Raw genomic sequence first — 19,816 nt, 5'->3', positions numbered from 1 at the left:
GCTTACTTCAACATTATTATCAAAAAGAAATAAAAAATTATTTTTTTTAAAAATGTTACTCCTATGGATTTAGACTATATATTCAAAATTGCTTTAGATATATTTATGTTTTGAAATAATTAAAATTTTAAACTTACTTAATTTGTATATATATCATGAGAGTTTAAAGTTCATAAACAAATAACCTGTTTTATTTGAGCCATCATTATTTTTAACTTTCAGAAAAGAAATAACTGTTATATTTCTATATAACTATTAAATGTTATATGTTTTACCAATATTATTTCTTAAAATATTTGTCGTATCACATCTTTAGTGGTTTCAGTAAAATTGTTATAATCAGGGCACAGACTGGGGCCAATGAAATATAACTCGTATCACACATAACAGAAAAATACCTTCTGAAGAAATGTTATTTCAAACTATGTTTAATAATAGCAGTTATATCAGTTAATTTTACTTAATAACTTTTAATTTTTAGATAGGTTATATTTTCAGAAATATTGTACCAGCCATGCTGAGTGTTCTTTCAAGCCTTGTGTACTCTATGCTTGTGTTTTTATTAGCAGATTTTCTGTGGTTGTCAGTGAAGCTATTAAGACCTCGAGTGCACTTGCTGCAATGGTTTCCAAACCAGGGTGCTAATAAGCACACTGTTTCGTGTGGGTCAGATGGAAGCTGGAGATGTGTGTTGTGCTAAATAAGTGTCCTTGATTATACCTCCCATAAGAATGCATGAAGGGACGTGGAACATTTTACCGTACGAACCCTAACTGATAGAGATGTGAAAACTGTCCTCTGATACTGGCAAATGATGAAATGTGGAAGAAGAAAGGCTTGTGAGGGCAAATGGGTGGAAGGCAGTAACTCAGAATAGGGGAGTCTTTCATTGACTACATATCTGAAAGTAAAGTTTTATATCTTGAAAGATCTGTTTATTATATTTTTTCTTAATGACTTATTTCTTCTTAGACAATAAACTTTTATATATACTATCCATATCTATTTTGAAGCAAGGAATGAATTCCTAGTATATGTGAATTTTTGAAATGTCTATATAGTCAAGACTATATAAAACTTTCTGGTATTCTTTGTTCGTTTGTTGGTTACAAATATTCTCCACATAAAAAAGAGAAAACTATTCAAAATGCCTTAGATAGCTTCCTGTTGTACACAGAGATCACTGTGGTAGTTACTGGTCTCATTGCTGTAACAAAAAGACCATAAGACAGGGAGGGTTTATTGTACTAATTTTCTAGGGGACACAGTCCATCATGGTCACAGGGAGGAGGCAGTGGACCACCGCCTGCACAGCCATAAAGCGGAGTGGTGACGCTCGTCCACCTCAGGCCTTCTCCTTTGTGTTACCCAGCAATGTAATAGTGCACCCACATTTAGGAGGGGGTTTCTCACTGTAATTAACCTGTTCTAGAAATCTCTCATAGACATTCCAATGATTTGTTTGTTTCCATGGTGATTTTAAATATTGTCAAGATGGCAATCTGAATCATCACAACTTGATCAACTTGATCCCCCAAATATATCAGTTTTAAGACATTATCTCTTGTTCCCATTCACTCATGGCATCTTAATATAAAACACACTCATCAGTCTTCAAGTACTTGTTGTCTTTAGTAATTCAAACACAGCGCAAAAGTCTGAGACTCAAGGCAACCAATACTTTTCACCCTCTACTTTTGCTTCTTGAAAATAGATTGCTTTCAGTCTGCCCCAGCCATACAACTGTCACACACATTCCGAGGGAAATAGTTTGGTTCTGTGCTGTTTTCTTCTCTGTCTGACTGGAGTTGGTGAGCTCTCATTAGCTCAGGTAAACTGTTTCAGTGGGTGTCCCCATCATGGTCTTGACCTCTTTGTTCCTATTCTCATTCCTCCCACTCTTCAACTGGACTTTGGGAGGTCAGTTGCTCCACTGTGGATCTCTGCCTCTGCTTCCATCAGTTGCTGGATGAATGTTCTATGGTGACATTTAAGACAGTCATCAATCTGACTATAGGGCAAGGCCAGGTCAGGCACCATCTCCACTATTACTTAGGGACTTAGCTGAGGCCATCCTTGTGGATTCCTGGGAATTTCTCTAGTGCCAGGTTTCCTGCTAGCCCCATAATATCTCCCTCAATCAATATCTCTTTCCTTGCTCTCTATCTCTGTCCGTTCCCTTCTTGACTATCCCATTTCCTCAAGTTCTTCTCCCCTACCCTTCTCTCCTCTTTCTCTCATTCCCCCCTTCCCCAAGCTCCCAAATTTCTCAGCAGATCTTGTCTATTTCCCCTTCCCAGGGGGATCTATATATGTTTCTTAGAGTTCTTCTTGTTACTTGGCTTCTATGGAGTTGTAGACTAAAGGCTCTTTATCCTTTGGTTTACAGGTAGTATCTACTAATGAATGAATCTGGGTCTGGGTTAACTCACTCAGGATAGTTTTTTCTAGTTCCATCCATTTGCATGCAATTTTCAAGATTTCCTTTTTTTTTTACCGCTGAGTAGTACTCCATTTGCAAATGTACCACATTTCTTTATCCATTCTTTGGTCAAGGGGCATCTAAGTTGTTTCCAGGTTCTGGCTATTACAAATAATACTGCTATGAACATAGTTGAGTAAATGTCTTTGTAGTATGTAGTCTTATGTAGTCTTTGAGTGTCCTTTGGCTATATGCCTAAGGGTGGTATTGCTGGGTCCTGAAGTAGGTCGATTCTACATTTTTGAGAAACTGCCATAATGATTTCCAGAGTGATTATACAAGTTTGCATTCCCACCAGCAATGGAAGAGTGTTCCCCTTACTCCACATCCTCTGCAGGATGACCTATCATTGGTGTTTTTTATCTTATCTATTCTCACTGGTATCAGATAATATTTCAGAGTCATTTTGATTTGCATTTGCCTGATGGCTAAAGATGTTGAACATTTCCTTAAGTGTCTTGCAGCCATTTGAGATTCTGTTGAGAATTCTGTTTAGATTTGTACCCATTTTGTAACTGGATTATTTGGAATTTTGATGTATAATTTCTTGAATTCTTTATATATTTGAGAGATAGGTTCTCTCTGATGTGGTGAAGATCTTTTCCTATTCATTAGGCTGCCTTTCTGTCTTATTGACTGTCCTTTGCTTTACAGAGCTTCTCAGGTTTAGGAGGTCTCATTTATTTATTGTTGTTCTCAGTGTCTGTGCTACTGGTGCTATATTTAGGAGGTGGTCTCCTGTGCCCATTCGTTGAAGGCTACTTCCCACTTTCTCTTCTATCAGCTTCAGTGAGGTCAGATTTATATTGAGGTCTTTGATTCATTTTAATTGATTGTATTTCAAATAGGTTTTGTGAAGGTAACATCACCTGATTTGAGTTTGTGTGTGCAACTGCCACTTTATGTCTAGAATAGCATTTCATAGCTCTCCTCCTATCTTTAAGCTCTTATGAGCTTTCAACCCTCTTCTGCGATGTGCCTTGAGCCTTGGTGGTATACTGTGTTTGATACTGTGGTTCTGTATAGAAAACAGGAAGTGTGGTTCCTGCACAAAACTGATTTGGCTATGTGTGTTCTTTTGTGGTTTCATACTTAGAGCTGATTATTTCTTTTTATTCAAAAAGTACATGATGGTTTTAATATTGTACTGAATCTGTATGTTAATGTGGATGATATGGACATTTTACCAATATGAAGTCTTCTAATTAATGGGAATAGGATTGTCTTTTGTGATTATAATTTTTCTTTTTTTCTTTTATTATTATTTTTATTGGGCTCTACATTTTATCTGCTCCCCTCCCTGCCTTTTCCCTGCCTCTCTCCAAACTTCCCTCAAGGTTCCCATGCTCCAAATTTACTCAGGAGATCATGTCTTTTTCTACTTCCCACGTAGATTACATCTATGTAAGTCTCTCTTAGTGTCCGCATTGCTGTCTAAATTATCTGGGATTGTGGTTTGTAGGCTGGTGATATTACTGGGTCTTGAGAGAGGTTGTTTCCTAATTTTCTGAGAAAAGGCCACACTGACGTCCAAAGGGGCTGTCAACCCCTCCAGCAATGTAGAAGTGTTCCCTTTAACCTACAACCTCTTCAGCATAAGTTGTCATCAGTGTTTTTGATCTTAGCCATTTTTACAGGTGTAAGATGGAATCTCAGAGTTGTTTTGATTTGCATTTCTCCTGATGATGAAGAATATTGAGCATTTCCTTAAGTGTCTTTCAGCCATTTTAAATTCCTCTGTTGAGAGTTCTCTGTTTAGGTCTGTACTCCTTTTTTTTTATTAGATCATTTGTTCTTTTTATGACCAATTTCTTGGGTTCTTTGTATATTTTGGAGATCAGAACTCTGTCTGATGTGGGGTTGGTGAAGATCTTTGACCATTCTATAGGCTGTCATTTTGTCTTGTTGACCATATCTTTTGCTTTACAGAAGCTTTAAAGCTTCAGGAGGTCCCATTTATTAATTGTTTCTCTCAGTGTCTGTGCTACTGGGTTTATATTTAGGAAGTGATTCCCTGTGCCAATGCATTCAAGTGTACTTACCCTTTCTCTTCTATAAGGTTCAGTGTGGCTGGCTTTATGTTGAGGTCTTTGATCCATTTGGACTTAGAGTTTTATGCATGGTAATACATATGGGTCTATTTTCATTCTTCTACATATTGATATCCAGTTATGCCAGCACCATTTGTTGAATATGTTTTCTTTTTCCATTTGATATTTTTTTGCTTCTTTGTCAAAAATCAGGTGTTTGAAGGTATGTGGATTAATATCCAGGTCTTCTATTTGGTTCCATTGGTCCTCCTGTCTGTTTTTTCTTTTTTTGGTTTCTCGAGACAGGGTTTCTCTGCAGCTTTTTTAGAGCCTGTCCTGGAACTAGCTCTTGTAGACCAGGCTGGCCTCGAACTCACAGAGATCCGCCTGCCTCTGCCTCCCGAGTGCTGGGATTAAAGGCGTGCGCCACCACCACCCGGCCTCCTGTCTGTTTTAATGCCAAAACCAGGCTATTTTCAGTACTGTAGCTCTGTAGTAGAGTTTGAAGTCAGGGATTGTGATGCCTCCAGAAGTTCTTTTATTATACAGTATTGTTTTGGCTATTCTGGGTTTTTTGCTTTTCCATATGAAGTTGAGTACCGTTCTTTCGAAGTATGTGAAGAATTTTTCTGGGATTTTGATGGGCATTGCATTGAACCTGTATTGCTTTTGGTAAGATTGCCATTTTTACTATGTTAATTCTGCCTACCCAAGAGCATGGTAGATCTTTCCACTTTCTGGTGTCTTCTTCAATTTCTTTCTTCAAAGATTTAAAATTCTTGTCATACAAGTCTTCCACTTGTTTGGTTAGAGTTACTCTGATATATTTATGCTTTTTGTGACTATCATGAAGGGTGTTGTTTCTCTGATTTCTTCCCCAGACCTTTTATCATCTGTGTATAGGAGGGCTACTAATTTTTTTTAGTTAATCTTGTATCCTGCTACCTCACTGAAAGTGTTTTTGAGTTGTAGAAGTTCCTTGGTAGAATTTTGGGGGTTGCTTATGTAAACTATGATATCATCAGCAAACAGTGAGAGTTTGACCTTTTTTTCCTATTTGTATCCCCTTGATCTCCGTTTGGTATCTTATTGCTCTAGCTAGGACCTCAAGAACTATATTGAATAGATATGGAGAGAGCGGACAACCTCGTTTGTTCCTGATTTCAGTGTGATTGTTGGGAGTTTCTCTCCATTTAGTTTGATGTTGGCTGTTGGCTTGCTGTATATTGACTTTATTATGTTTAGGCATGTTCCTTGTATCCCTGCTCTCTCCAAGACCTTTATCATGAAGGGATTTTGTATTTTGTTAAAAGCCTTTTTGGCATCTAATGAGATGATCAAGTGGTTTTTATTTTCAGTTTTCAAACTGCATTTCTTTCATTGACCCTTTTATTTTTTTTAGCATTTTGGCTCCATTTTCAGGGCCAGGGTATACTTCTTTCACTGGCTCTGGTTCCAAGGCCAAAGTATATTTCTTCGGCTCTGGTTTTAGGATCAGGTTATATTTCTTTGGTTCTGGGTTCAGGGCTTAAGTGTTTCTTTCACTAGCTCTGGTTTTAGGGTCAGGGTAGGTTTCTTAGGCTAGCTCTTTTACCCTACACTCCTTTCTGTATTAATAAAAATGAAAAATTTTAACTTTAACAAAACAAAACAGTTGCAAGGAAAAATTATGTTTATAATATTTAATCCATCTGTATTTAGAAAATTCAGAGAAAACACTTCACCATCCTTCTCATCTTAGTGATTTCCAAGTTTTGTATCTAATTTACTTTCTATCATAACCAAGGAAAGCAGCAACTCTGTTTAGTCTTTAACTCTTTCAAAGTCCCCAGAAAGATGTGATATTACATGACAACAGAGACATCTTGCTTCCTGGACAGTCATTCAAAGTTTCTCTGCAATATTGGGGCATCTATCTTCAGCCTACAGGTCCAGACTATCTGACAGACTTTTCAGTGAAGCAGGAAATTTGAAGGATGGTCTTCCTTATATTGGCAAAGTTCAGCAGTAACTTTCCTGTGTGTCCTGCGGAATGTTGGCAGACGCTCCCATAAATCAGGAATTTTGAAGGACTGCTCTACATTGTTTGGCAAAGTTAAACAGTCACTTTCCTGTGAGTTCTGTATGTCCAGTTTGCACTGTACCTAGTCAAGCAACCAAGGAAATAACAGTTTCTTCCTCCAATGGCTAATCTTGTCCAAATAGCTTGAGTCCTATGGAGTTTTTTCAATGTTCATCCTCCTTTTATGAATTAATTAGTGCTTCCAGGAGCAGTTGTGTCTCATTGTCATGAAAAGCCATGGGTTATTAAACATCTTAAATAACATATTCTGTAGGTCTTTGAAATGTTTAAAAAGCATCTATTTATCTAAAATATACCCATTTAAACTTGAAAACACACCTAATGTGACTATAATTTGATTATTATAAATTAACTACTAACCACATTTCTTAATTATATATTGCATTTTAAATGAGCTACTACATAAACCACAAACAAGAGTAGAAACACATATACAGTGTAACAAAATTAACTTTAAATTAAATTTTTATCCATGTCCCAAAATCCATGCTAATGTAAAATATCTGAGATTAATAGTTGTCTTTTTAACTTATATGCTTATATTCCCCTAAATTATAACAAACGCCCATAACCCACCAAATAACTAACCGCAACCCATACCACTTATTGGGAATGTGGATGTCCTCTTCTCTAGACTACTTTCTGTTGTCTGTGGGTGAAACATCTTTAAGGGTCCCTGAGAAAATTTGAGATAATGGGCAATTCCTGGGAAGACAAACTGTAATCTTTGTTGATAGATATCACCTGTCAAGATTCAGGAGTTCTCCCCTGATCAATCTTGATTGAACTCATTCCTGAAAGAATCAAAAGCCTCTTGTCTTCTGTGGGAACAAAATCAAAACCCATTCTCCAAAGGATTTTTAAATTCCCTTTGACAAATACAGTTTTGTATTCTTAAGTATCTGGGTTAGTTCAACCTGCAGTCTGGTTCACAGTCCCATGTCTCTCAGCAGTGTCCCCTTCCCATCAGCATTCAAAAAACTCAACAGCAATACAGTACCATAGAGGATCCAGACTCCCTGTGTATTTCCCATCTCGGCCTGATTTTTTTCTTCTATATTACTCTTACTTTCTCTATAAAGTCTTTATTTTTATAAACTATTCATTTCTTTCTGTGACTGTCTATACCTATTTTCATTTCTTTCTTAAGACTACACACATTGGGAGCTGGGCAGTGGTGGCGCACGCCTTTAATCCTAGCACTCAGGAGGCAGAGGCAGGCAGATCTTTGTGATTTCAAGACCAGCCTGGTCTACAAGAGCTAGTTCCAATACAGGATCCAAAGCTACAGAGAAACCCTGTCTCGAAAAACCAAAAAAAACCTCAAAACAAAAACCTACACACATTGTAAAACACACTGGAACCTGTTACCAGGTTTATCCATCTGGATCTCTTTTACTGCATATTTTTTAGGTTTTTTTTTTTTTCATCTAAATGAGCAAAAAGCTGCTAAGCAGTGAGGCTAGGACCTCTGCGAAGCTTTGTTGACTGACTTGGCCCACTTCTTGGGTTGAGAAAGCCAAGCCTAAAGTTCACAGTGACGTTTGTAACTGAGAACTTCATTCAGCATGGAAGTCAGTATCTGCATTGCCACGAGTGGCTTTTGCTTACCTTGCCATTTCTAGTTTCTCTTTAGTGCTGCCAGTTGAACCGCAGCATCTCTTAGGGGAGCCATGTCCTTTTCGTTCCTCCTTTCCTCCCTCCCTCCTTTCCTTCTTCCTTCCTGTCTGTATTTCTGTCTTTCTTTTTTTCCCAGATTTCTTAGACCTTACATGAAAATTCAGTCACATGATAGGTGCCAAAATGTTGTTTGTTTTTATTCTTTTGAATCTTTTGAAAATTTGGTTCCAGGTTCATATGCCAAAATGTTATTTTTCCAATTCTTTGGCTCTTTAGTATTTGGGGGACCACCACCTAGCTCCCAAATAAATCCATACAGAGCCTTCTTAGTATTTATAAATGTCCAGTCTTAGTTTGGCTTATATCTTGCCACTTTTTCTTAACTTAAATTACCCAGCTATTTAATTGCCTCTGGACCTTTTCCTTTTCCTTCTTCTGTAATCCCACTTCACTCTTGCTTCATGACTGGTGGGGTGACTGGGTGACTGGGTGACTGGCCCCTAGTGCCCTCCTCTCCTTGTTCTTGTCCCTTCTTCTCTCTGTCTTGTCCTTCTCCTTCTCTCAGAATTTTCCTATTTATTCTCTGTTTGCCAGCCACACCTATCCTTTCTCCTGCCTTTGTATTGGCCATTCCGCTCTTTATTAGACCATCAGGTGTTTTAGGCAGGCAAAGTATCACAGCTTCACAGGGTTAAACAAATGCAACAGAAAAGAATGCAAAACATCTTTGTATCATTAAGATAAATATTCCACAGCATAAACATTGTAACATATATGTTTAACAGAAACTGGCACAGAAGAAAAGATCCCATTCCCAAACTGAGGAGTAGGGTCATAACAAAAACAGACTTAACCAATGCAAGATTAATACACAGCACCCAAAATATTTCAAACTGGAGCTCTGTGTCTGGTAAATGGTGCTCATTATGGAATCATTTGGGCCCCAAAGATCATGGGTACCCAAATCTCTAAATCTCTACCTCTGGTAGTATATATAGAGCCTCTCTTGGCCCAGCTGTAATCCATGCATGCAGATTTCCTCAGTAGATTTTATTTATTCATTCATTTATTCATTTATTTATTTTTATTTATATTTATTTATTCATTTATTTATTATCTGCTTGACCAGTAGTAGCTCAGGCTTATAAACAAACTCTCATATTTCAAGTTAACCTATATTCCTTATTTATGCTCTGACACATGGAAGTACCTTTACTCAATATGGCATGCTGATCTTGCTCTCTTTGCATTTGGCCAGCATCTCCCAAAGCCACCTTTCTCCTTCCCATCATCTTTAGTTTGGTTGACCCACCTATGTTTTATACCTGGCTTCTGACCAGTCTGCATTTTATTAAACCAATTTGAATGACAAATCTTTACAGTGTTCAAGAAGATTACAGCATGGGGAAAAATATAAAATAGCAACAACATAAACACCACAGCTTCATGCTTAGGAACGCTGATATAAAATGTCCCCAATTGTTGCAAGGGATGCGTAGCATCTTGGGGGAGGGGTCTAGAAGGTGCAGAATCAACAACACAGACTTTGGGAGCCAGGTAAAAGCAAAAGTCGACTACTTTTATTGAGGGTATGGACAGGCCTCTTATACTCCCTCCGGGACCCAGGGGTGGTGCCAATCTGGAATGCATTATTCTCTCTCTCTTTCTCTCTCTCTCTCTCTCTCTCTCTCTCTCTCTCTCTCTCTCTCTCTCTCTGATCCAGGTCATCATGACATCAATGGTCTCCAGGCATTGCAGCAGAATTCTGGTTGACTCTTAAATTACTAATGTGCATGTTTGACTGGCTCTGACATGGTTGTTAGTCTCCTCCTACATATTCACTCGTTTTAATTATTTTTATGAAGTGTACTCAGTAGGAGGCAGGGAGCTATTGCCCTGGCCTTATAGACCCCGCCTCAGGGGCATGCAGCAATTGGACTGTGTCTGTGTTAGATTGGCTTGCCTCATTGACTACCAGCCCTTAAAAGGGCCAGGCAGTGGTGGCACACACCTTTAATCCCAGCACTCTGGAGGCAGAGGCAGGTGGATCTCTGTGAGTTTGAGGCCAGCAGGGTCTACAAAGTGAGTTGCAGGACAGGCTCTATAACTACTGAGAAACCTGCCTCAAAATAAATAGCCCTTAAGGCCAGCATTTGTACCTTAAGGGCGAGGCAAAAGATCATTTCAAATTTTGATATGGTTTTTTTTTTGTAGATATGAGAACACTTTATGTATCCATATTAAAAAGCCTGATTGCCAAATGCTCCCAAAATACCTATGGTAGTACAAAGTATGATTGCTAGGAGAGGCCTATGAGGCTTGTATCTAACTAAAGACGTTACAGTTAGAAGGGAGGTTACCCTACAAATGTGAGCCTTATCCTTGCCAAGGAGCAGATCAAGTAGAGGAAACAAGGAGTTCATCTCTCACTCCAAAATGAGCAAAAGCAATTTAAGTCAATAGAGCCACAGAGTTGTTGGGGGTCTGCCAAGGTGTATTGGTCCTCAAATGTCGGCTAAAAGACAAGAGGTGTAATTTTCAAGCTATTGCAAATCCTAGGAAAGCATAAGGAGGAAAAGACTGGAGCTTTTCAGGGGCCACCCAGAGGTTGAGTGTGACCAAACATTCAAGGAGTGGCGAAGATACCCTTTTAGATATTGAGCAGCAGAATGTAGTCCATGTAATGGACATCATTGGGAACATTGTAAAATGACTGGGAAACATAGAGCTGACAAATAGTAGGACTGTTTTTCATTCTTTGGGGTAAGATTGTCCATTGGTATCTTTGGGCAGGTTGCTGCATGTTAAGCTCCCAGATTGCGAAGATAAAGCATCATTTATCTGATGTTGCAAATGGAATCTAAAACAAGAACAGTCCTTGTTATCTAAGATAAAGATATGGTGAGGAGGGAGATAGCACTGGGATGGGGCAGGCCAGTCTATGCAGTGCCCATTCTTTCCATTCTTCATCAACAACGTCCAGGTCCTGGAGTAACGGCCGGACCTCTTGTGGATGACAAATATGGTGTTGTTGGTCTGCTTGTGGAAAGTTCTACTGGGCAGCCAGTTAGACTATTGCACTACTGTCTGACCTGTGTACTGGAAGGACCTTGATGGTAGCCATGGTTCCTTCCCTCCTATTGTGGCCAATGTCCCCTGTAATCTTTGGGGCAAGGATATTTTAGAAGACATGTTGTAGTTTTGACCACAGATGATAGGGCATTCTTTGAAGATATGATCCATGACAAAATGGGCCTCTCAGGGTACTCCTCCCTCACTGACCACCCAGAAGCACACCCCAAATTCTAAAGGCCCATGCCTGCCATGAGCCCTCAGGGTAGGGGGTCCCTTTATTGGTTCTCTGATACTGTCATCTGGGTGGAACAGTGATCCATAATAGAACCTAAAACAGTGGCCTTAAAAGAACTACTCAATAAACAAGTCAGACTGGGATGCTCAGCACATTTCTTATTGTGTAGCATCTCTGACATCCCACAGTATCCATTTCAACACAGACTTACTTTCACATGCAAATGAATAGATGTCTCAGGACATTCTTGAGGGGACTCCAATACTTCCACTCTTTTTCTGGCTTCAACAGTTTTCAGGAACTTTGGTGATGCTTCAAATTTCTCTACTCTTGCATTTTTCATGCCTGTAAAGCCATTGCCAGATGAATGAATTTAACTAGTCCTGCTGCTTCTCCAGGAATAACCTGTCATGGCTCTCTGACCTGGTCCTGGGAATACTTCCTGAGGTGGTGGTTCTCAATTAGGGCCTTTTTATTTCCAGTTTAGTCTCCTATCAAAATGCAAATTATGTTTTTATTACATTTACTACATATTTGTTATATATGTGTGTGTGTGTTGCATGGGCAGCTGTGTCTGTCTGTGTGTGTGTGTGTGTGTGTGTGTGTGTGTGTGTGCATACCATGACACACTTGTGGAGGTCACAGGTCAACTTGAGGAGTTGATTCTCTACTTTTACTGTGTAGGTTCTGGAAATCAATCTCAGATTATCAGTCTTGGCAGCAGGGACATTTACCCATTGAATTATCTCATTTTCTCTATTTAAAAAAACAGTACATTGAATTTAGCCTCAGAGTCTCAGTATGTGGACAAAAGGTAATCAGATTCTATGCCAGAATATGTATGAATGGCTTCCATTCCTGTTCTCAACAAAGTCCTTGTTCCTCTCTGAAAATTAATGAGTCAGAACTGTTTAGAGTTTTCTCAGTTTTCTTCTTTTCTAAATTCCCATCAGTGTGGCTGATCTATTCCAGTGCATGTCCAGTGTGAATTTCCTATTTCTTCCTCAATTTCCTACCCAGATGCCAAGGCCTAAGAACCACATGATAGCGATTGCTGCAGCAGCAGGAGTGGTAATAATTTTCCATACTGCTTTTCTCAGTGCTGAGAGAAAACATTGCCTCAATGCTTAGGTGGGAAGCTGCAGAGATCAGAGTAATCCGATTCCTCTCCTACCTTCCAGAAGACCTGTGAGCACCTTGAGGACTACACTTGTGAATCCCCTCCAATCACAATCTCACCTCTTTCTCCTAGAATATCCCTTCCTGTAAGGCCATTTATAGAGCACCATCTTTCTGTAGAGAAGTAAAATAGACATTTTTATTTGTGTATTAGATTACTATAAATTCTATGAACATAAAAAATTATTTCTATACTATTCATAGTATACTCGCTGTGCAGTATTTAGAACACTATGTTACTGTAGACAGTCAATAAATTGGGACTTTCAAGAAGTAAAATATTTATATGCCTTAGAGATATTTACCAAGGTATGTATAAAATATTCATGTAGTTTATAGTTGTAAAAAATTAAAACAAGCCTAAAGTTCAATGGTAATCATTGAAAGCACTGCATTTATAATTCATAGTTTAAATATTTAAACAGAAGTATGTCATTCCAGAGGTAAAGTCTCTAGGGATGAGTAGAACATATTTTAACCTAATCAAAGATCAGCCTTTTTATATTCCATACATAAAACAATCATAAATTATGTCTTTGAAACTCTTTAATTTTATTAGCATATATAGTGTTTTACATTTTGTATTTTACACAGTTTAGGAAGAATTAAGAACTTAAAATCCCCAAACCAGATAAGCAGCTTTATTGTTATGTAATGATTTTGTAATGGGCGTTCAGTAAACATATCATTTTTCTTTTCTTTCAGAAAACAGATCCTTGAAAACGGTGAGGTAAGAGCTCTCATTCTTGGTAGCCTTATCTGTTAAACCCTACTTGAAGGACAGTTCGCAGGGGTGCAACCTTCCTGCCAATGCAGATCCTTGCTGCTTGAACTTTGGGCAGTGGTACTCACTTTCTTTGGGGACTTCTTCATTTTGGTCTCAAAATTAAATAGTAATGATTTGAAAGTCAACTCAGAAAACACATAAAAATTGCCATTTGTAACTTTAACTTTGATTTTTTTTCGGTATGTTTCTTTATCATCCTCCTTATTCTCTGTGCTATAGATACATGGGTTTTTATTTTATTTATTCATTTATTTTACAGAATATTATCCTGTACATACACAAGTTTGTATTATAAGGAAGGGCAGCCCACTGGAGTCAGTATGGGATACACCGAGGCACCAAACTCTCATTACAAAGATTGATTACCCTAGAAGGGCAAGTTGGGATGGGGGCTGCCTATGGATCTGACAGAGGCAGACAGAAAGTGGCAGCAGCAGGTGTTTTGTTTGTTTTGTTTTGTTTTGCAGGAGTAGGTTTTTAAGGAGGAAAGGGGGAGGTTTATGTTAGGGTGAATGGATAGTCCTGATTGGATGTGTTAGTCAGTGTATCCAAATAATGAAGTTTGATTGTTGGAACTTGGTGTTTTGTCTTAGGAATAAGTCAGTGACCAAATAAGGAAATAGACCTTGGTGACTAGCTTTAAGATTTCATCTCACAGTTTAATAAGGGGAGAAGGGTAAAAGGCAAAACCTGCTCAGACCTGTTAGGGAGCCGTTCCTGTTTCCTAAAACCTTTTGCATTCCATTAAATAATCTTTTAATAGTATTTTTTCTGGCCATGTGGCATATCTGTTATTTGTTCTTCTATATTATTCACAAAGTTTGTTTCCAGTTGAGGCTGTTAAAATGCCCTCCAGAGTATTTTGATCATTCCCTGGGTAACGTCCTAGAAGGAATGTGTAAGTCAAAGTAATTGACTATTCTCTAGGATCTTGATAGCTTGGGATTACAGAAATTGGTCATTTTACTATTTCAGTGTTTATTTCATTTCATTCTAAAGTACAAGCTGCCTGTATGCCTTTTGATGAATGGAAATGCCACATTGTGGTGGGGTATTAGCACACTGTGTGAAAATGTACTGTCGTGCTGGCTGTAATAAAAAGCTGAATGACCAATAACTACGCAGGAGGCATAGTCAGCATTTCCAGGAGAGTGACCAATAACTACACAGGAGGCATAGTCAGCATTTCCGGGAGAGTGAGGAGGAGGAGGGGGAAGCTAGGGACATAAGAGAAGCCATGAGACATGGAGAGGAAACAGGAGGTACAAGACGCAAGAAAGGTAATGCTGTGTGGCAGAAAGTAGATTAGTATAAATGGGTTAATTTAAGCTATAAGAGCTAGTTGAGACAAACCCAAGCCAAAGGCCAAGGTTTCATAATTAATAAGAAGTCTTTGTGTCATTATTTGGGAGCTGAATGACCAGACAGAAAACGATGTTACCCCACACATTTGTAATTTAGTTGAATATTGGTGAATTAGGATGTAAATATTTAGCTGCCATTTACTTTGGCTATTGCCACACTCACTTCATGTGTTTCTAGTAAAGGTTATGAAAGTCTCAGTGAGGAGTTACTTGAAGCCTTCGCCCTGTGGAGCCTGCAGCCTTGTTAAAGTAGGGTGGAATACTGACTAGCACAAACACTTGGACAATCCTCTTTTAAAAAAAGCCTGGGTTATGTACTACAATGATAGCTGTTAATGAAACACACATGCATATATGGAACTTTCTTCATTTGTCACCTTTTCTTCTGCCCCTTCTTGTTCAAATCCTCTTCCAGATGTCACTTTTTCAGTTTTGCCAACTGTGTTGACACTCCTTATGATACAGTGTCTTCGTGTGGCCTTTCACACAGTCTTTGTTGCTTGGCTCTTTCTCCTCTTCCATCTTCCTTATTTATTTATTTTTTATTTATTTTATTTTATTTTTTACCTCTTCCATCTTCTTGCCCATTGTTCTTGTTACTGTCTACTCAATTCCAATTTATTTATGTACAGTGAGTTACTGGTGTCCCTTCCTCACTAAATGCACTAACATGTGAGCCTCAGGAGGGTCGAATTGCTCAGCGCCCTATGTGAAGCACTCAGGACAGTTCCTGGCATTGATTATATTATGAAATCTTAGTTGAATAGTCAAATACATATCAATGCCATGCTTGGAAATCTCTGCCCTCCTGTATAAGAAAATTTAAGACGCTTCATTTTGATCTGTTAATTTAAAATGTATAAAGTACAAAAGGTCACTATTTTGTGTTTTGCAGCTGATTTTTCACACCTTGCAGTTGCTGGCATTCACAGTTCTTGCCATTTTAATCATGCGATTGAAGCTGTTTTTGACACCCCACATGTGCATTATGGCTTCTTTGATCTGCTCCCGACGGGTAAGCCACCCATTCTTGAGTGACTGTTAGTATAACAACTAAAGCGACTGCAGTGGGACTGTCATGACTTTGCTGAGTCGTCCAAAACATGAATGCATCAGTGCTTTGAGTTAACTATGTGCACTGACTGTAAATGTCAGTTGGTTTGATCCACTGTCAGCAAGAGAGTTGCTTTAACAAATACTGATAGACTGTGAATGATGTGTTTTGTGGTGAGCAGTTGAATATTCCTTGCTCTCTTTTATCATCTTGTCTACAAATAAAGTCTTTTAGCATTTAAGTCTGTGCAGGTGAGTTGGGCCCATAAACAGCACATTTCCAATGCTGAGGAAATCCAGAGTGGCCCTGCTTGGATAAGAGAATTCCTCAAAAACTCTCCATTCTGCTATCCTTTACTAAAGCTCATAGATACATAAACTAGCTAGACAACTACAGGAACTAGACAGACGCTCAGTACATCTAGAGGAACCTCATTCAGCACTGACAATCTAGCAGCCATTTTCCTGACAGGAACACACACATCATTGCTAGTGGGGTTTCCTTTGGTTACTCAAGTCATCATAAAAAGCAATCAAATGGTTGGGTCATGGTGGTACGTGCCTTTTAATTCCAGCACTTGGGAGGCAAAGGCAAGCAGATCTCTATGAGTTCGAGGTCAGCCTGGTCTACAAGAGATAGTTTCAGGACAGCCAGGGCTGTTAACACAGAGAAACCCTGTTTCAAAAAACCAAAAACAAACCAAAAAAAAAATTAGCCAAGATTTCAGTATAGCATATTTCAAGGTGTAGTTCCCTAATCCTAGTGTCTATCTGCAAATCAGTCCTGGAAAGACCCTCAATTCATTCAGTAACACAGAAAATTCATTTACAACCAAGTCAGTCACTGCAGCATGTTGGCTGTTTAGAGGCAGCAGGTGGGCATTCTGTGTGTCTGTACTGAGATGAAGGGTAACCCACTTTGGATTCAGTAGGAAGGTGAGACTGTACTTTTGATCCAATAGTACTCTTCATATAAGAAATATAAATAAATGGTTTTTTATTTCAGCTCTTTGGCTGGCTTTTTTGCAGAGTTCATTTTGAGAATGTTGTCTTCGGTATTCTGACAATGATGTCAATACAAGGTTGTGCAAACCTCCATTACCAATGGAGCATCATGGGAGAGTTTACTAACCTGCCTCAGGAAGAGCTCATACACTGGATCAGATACAACACCAGGCCAGGTAAGTTGTTATACATATATAATATTTTTGTTTGTCACACACAGCTAAGCATTCCAGCTGTATGTGCATATATATATATGATATATGTGTGTGTGTGTGCATATATATGTATATGTACATATGTATGCATTTGTGTGGGTGTGCGCGTGGGTGTGTGCTTATGTGTATACAATCCTCACTTTTAGTAGTTTAATTGTCTTACTTTAAAATGGTCTGGAAAAAATATACGTTCAGTAGAAATTATGTTTCAGTTTTGATTGTCATCTTCCCCCAGATCTAGCCATGATACTCTCTTAGGATGCTGTAAGCCTCAGTGAGCCACTCCATCACTAGAGGATAAAATTGACACTCTCCCATTCTAGGCCTTTAGTTGTTGCAGGCTTGTTGCTGCTGCCTGTTGTACAATTACTGTTTCCTGGGTGTCAGGGTGAGAACATGCAGAGGCAATGACACAGACTCCAAAAGATTCCAATGTAAAAGCTCTTTGTTGTAAAAGGGTTGGGGGTTTTATGGGGTTAGGGAAATTAAGCTGCTGCGGGGATGTTTTTGGTTGGTCCTTTTGAACCTCGAGGCTGCTCCTGGCGTGTTGTGATTGGCTAGGAGTGCATGTCAATAATTACTCTGCTTTTGGTCTGCTGACAGTTTGTTTTGGCCAGTTGTGCTTCTTCCTTGTGAGTTTGCTGTGCGTGCGCCATTGCCCCGCCTCATCTCACTTTTTTCTTTTTCCTTTTTATTGAGTGACCTAGTGGATGATATAGATTTTTATAATCCCACCTTGGGGACCTCCAGCATTTTGGGCTGTGCCTGTCCTAACCTGGCCTGCTAGATAGGCTCTTACCTGTCTTTGACTTCCATTCCTCAAAGGGTTGGGTCTCCAGAAGATCCCAAGAAGTCAGAAGCAAGGGGAAAACTTAGGAGAACGAGGGCTTTCAATAGCCTCCTGTATTTGTGTTAGCCAAGCATGGACCTACCTTGGGGGTTTTGGTCCAGTGTGCTCCATCGCCATTAACACCCAGAGTGTTACCTTGTTCACCTGCTGTTGTTGGGATTTTAGCTGTAGAAGACACTTAAGCAGAAATATTAGAACCACCACCGCTTATCCCATAAGACACCATACAACAAGTTTAGAGGGGTCTAGCACGGATTTTATGTGATCCATAGTTGGCCAAAGAATGTAGTAGATAGGCCCAATGGATGAACCCGTGCTAAGTTGCACAGATTCTGATTAAATGTTTACAGCTGGGCAAGGTAATTGAGGTAAAAGCTTGTGCAAATTTGTCCTCCCCCTCCTCCTCTTCCTCCCCCTCCTCCTCTTCCTCCCCCTCTTCCTCTTCCTCCCCCTCTTCCTCTCCCTCCTCCTCCTCCTCCTCCTCCTCCTCCCCCTCTTCCTCCTCCACTTGCTGATGGAGGATCCTAGCCTGTTCCAGTGAAGGCAAGGACATTGTCATAGTCACAATTAGGCTATCTACTCTGTGGTTACCTGTTGCTAACATTTCTGGCAGTCCCATGTGAGGCCTGATATGGGATTTGTGCCAAGGGTGTCCTCTGGACTGTAGTAAGTCTTGAATAGTTTGCACGGTTTTGGAGATGGAATCCTTTTGGGACTTTAATTTTGCAAGAGATAGATATTTTGCATGCTTGGGTAGCATAGCAGCTATCTGAAAAAAAGTATTTACAGGTTCTGATTGGGTCATTTCCAATACCCTAAGGACCGCCAATAACTCCCCTAGTTGTACTAATCCAAGATTAGTTGGGTATAGGCCTTTTCTTTATGATTAACTCCCCTTATTATTAATCCAAGATTAATTTTATTGGCATCTGTAAAGGCTATAGCGGCCTGGGAGATGGCATTTTTTGATGGTTGCAGCATAATTTTTTTGTCTTTAATTCTAAAAAGGGAAGGATGGAAAGTCGTCTGTCCTGAGGGAAATGATTATCTAGCGTGCCCATACTGGACCTATTAAACCACATTAAAACAAACTTCCTTTCTCAGTGGTTTGTTGTTTTTCCTGGCTTTGCTTACAACAATGTCTCTGCAGTCTACATCTGTAACTGTAACTCTCAGGTCAGGGGGTACACCAAGTACCACGAGTGACTGCTGACTGGCCTGCCTGAAGGGCAGCAAATGGCTTATTTCCATAGACTGTCCTGGGAAACTGACTGAGTACATAGAGCATGAACAACAGAAACTCCCTGCCACTACCTTGACTCTGGAGGAGGAACCTAAAGGTGTTCCCCAATGCTCTCAAACTAGTTCACAGAGACACAAAAGTCTCTATTAAGGTTGGTTCTACTGCTGCTCAAGTAACTTCAACAGAGATTTTTAAAAATGTACTGTGACAATCTGTATTTTTAACTGACATCTACTATGCTTCTGAAATGGAAGAGATCTGCCTAGTAGATGAGAACCAGTTCACCATAACCATTACAAACCAAGACACATCACTTGCCTTCATGCACCAGGAGTGTGAAGTCATTTTCCAGTCTATCATTTATATCAGGACCTGCTGGGAGCTTCTGCAGTCTCATGCCCAATGATAGCTCTTTTGGCATTTAAGGCATTAGATCTTTGGATGAGCCCTGGGACAACCCCTATATAAGTGACCAGACTGTCCACATCTGTAGTGATGGGAGCGGCAGGATGCTTCCCGCCGCCTGGCTCCTGGCCGCCTGGCTAGCTTATGCCCTGAAATAACAACACACAAATTGTATTCTTTTAAACATTGC

At 39.4% G+C, this 19,816-nt stretch overlaps 1 protein-coding gene across 1 annotated transcript in view; it reads left to right on the top strand.

The window, feature by feature from the left end:
* LOC119809294 (probable C-mannosyltransferase DPY19L2) overlaps positions 1-19,816 on the top strand; it is a 119,773-nt gene that overhangs the window by 90,273 nt on the left and 9,684 nt on the right. The window contains 3 exon segments of the mRNA XM_038322147.2: positions 13,410-13,434; positions 15,751-15,870; positions 16,915-17,089. Of these exon segments, the coding sequence (XP_038178075.2) occupies positions 13,410-13,434; positions 15,751-15,870; positions 16,915-17,089 (320 nt within the window).

The sequence above is a fragment of the Arvicola amphibius genome, chromosome 3 (assembly GCF_903992535.2).
Source record: "Arvicola amphibius chromosome 3, mArvAmp1.2, whole genome shotgun sequence".
In the NCBI taxonomy this organism is placed as follows: Eukaryota; Metazoa; Chordata; class Mammalia; order Rodentia; family Cricetidae; genus Arvicola; species Arvicola amphibius.
The sequence above is the reverse complement of the archived record's forward strand: the minus strand, read 5'-3'. Positions and strand labels throughout refer to the sequence as shown.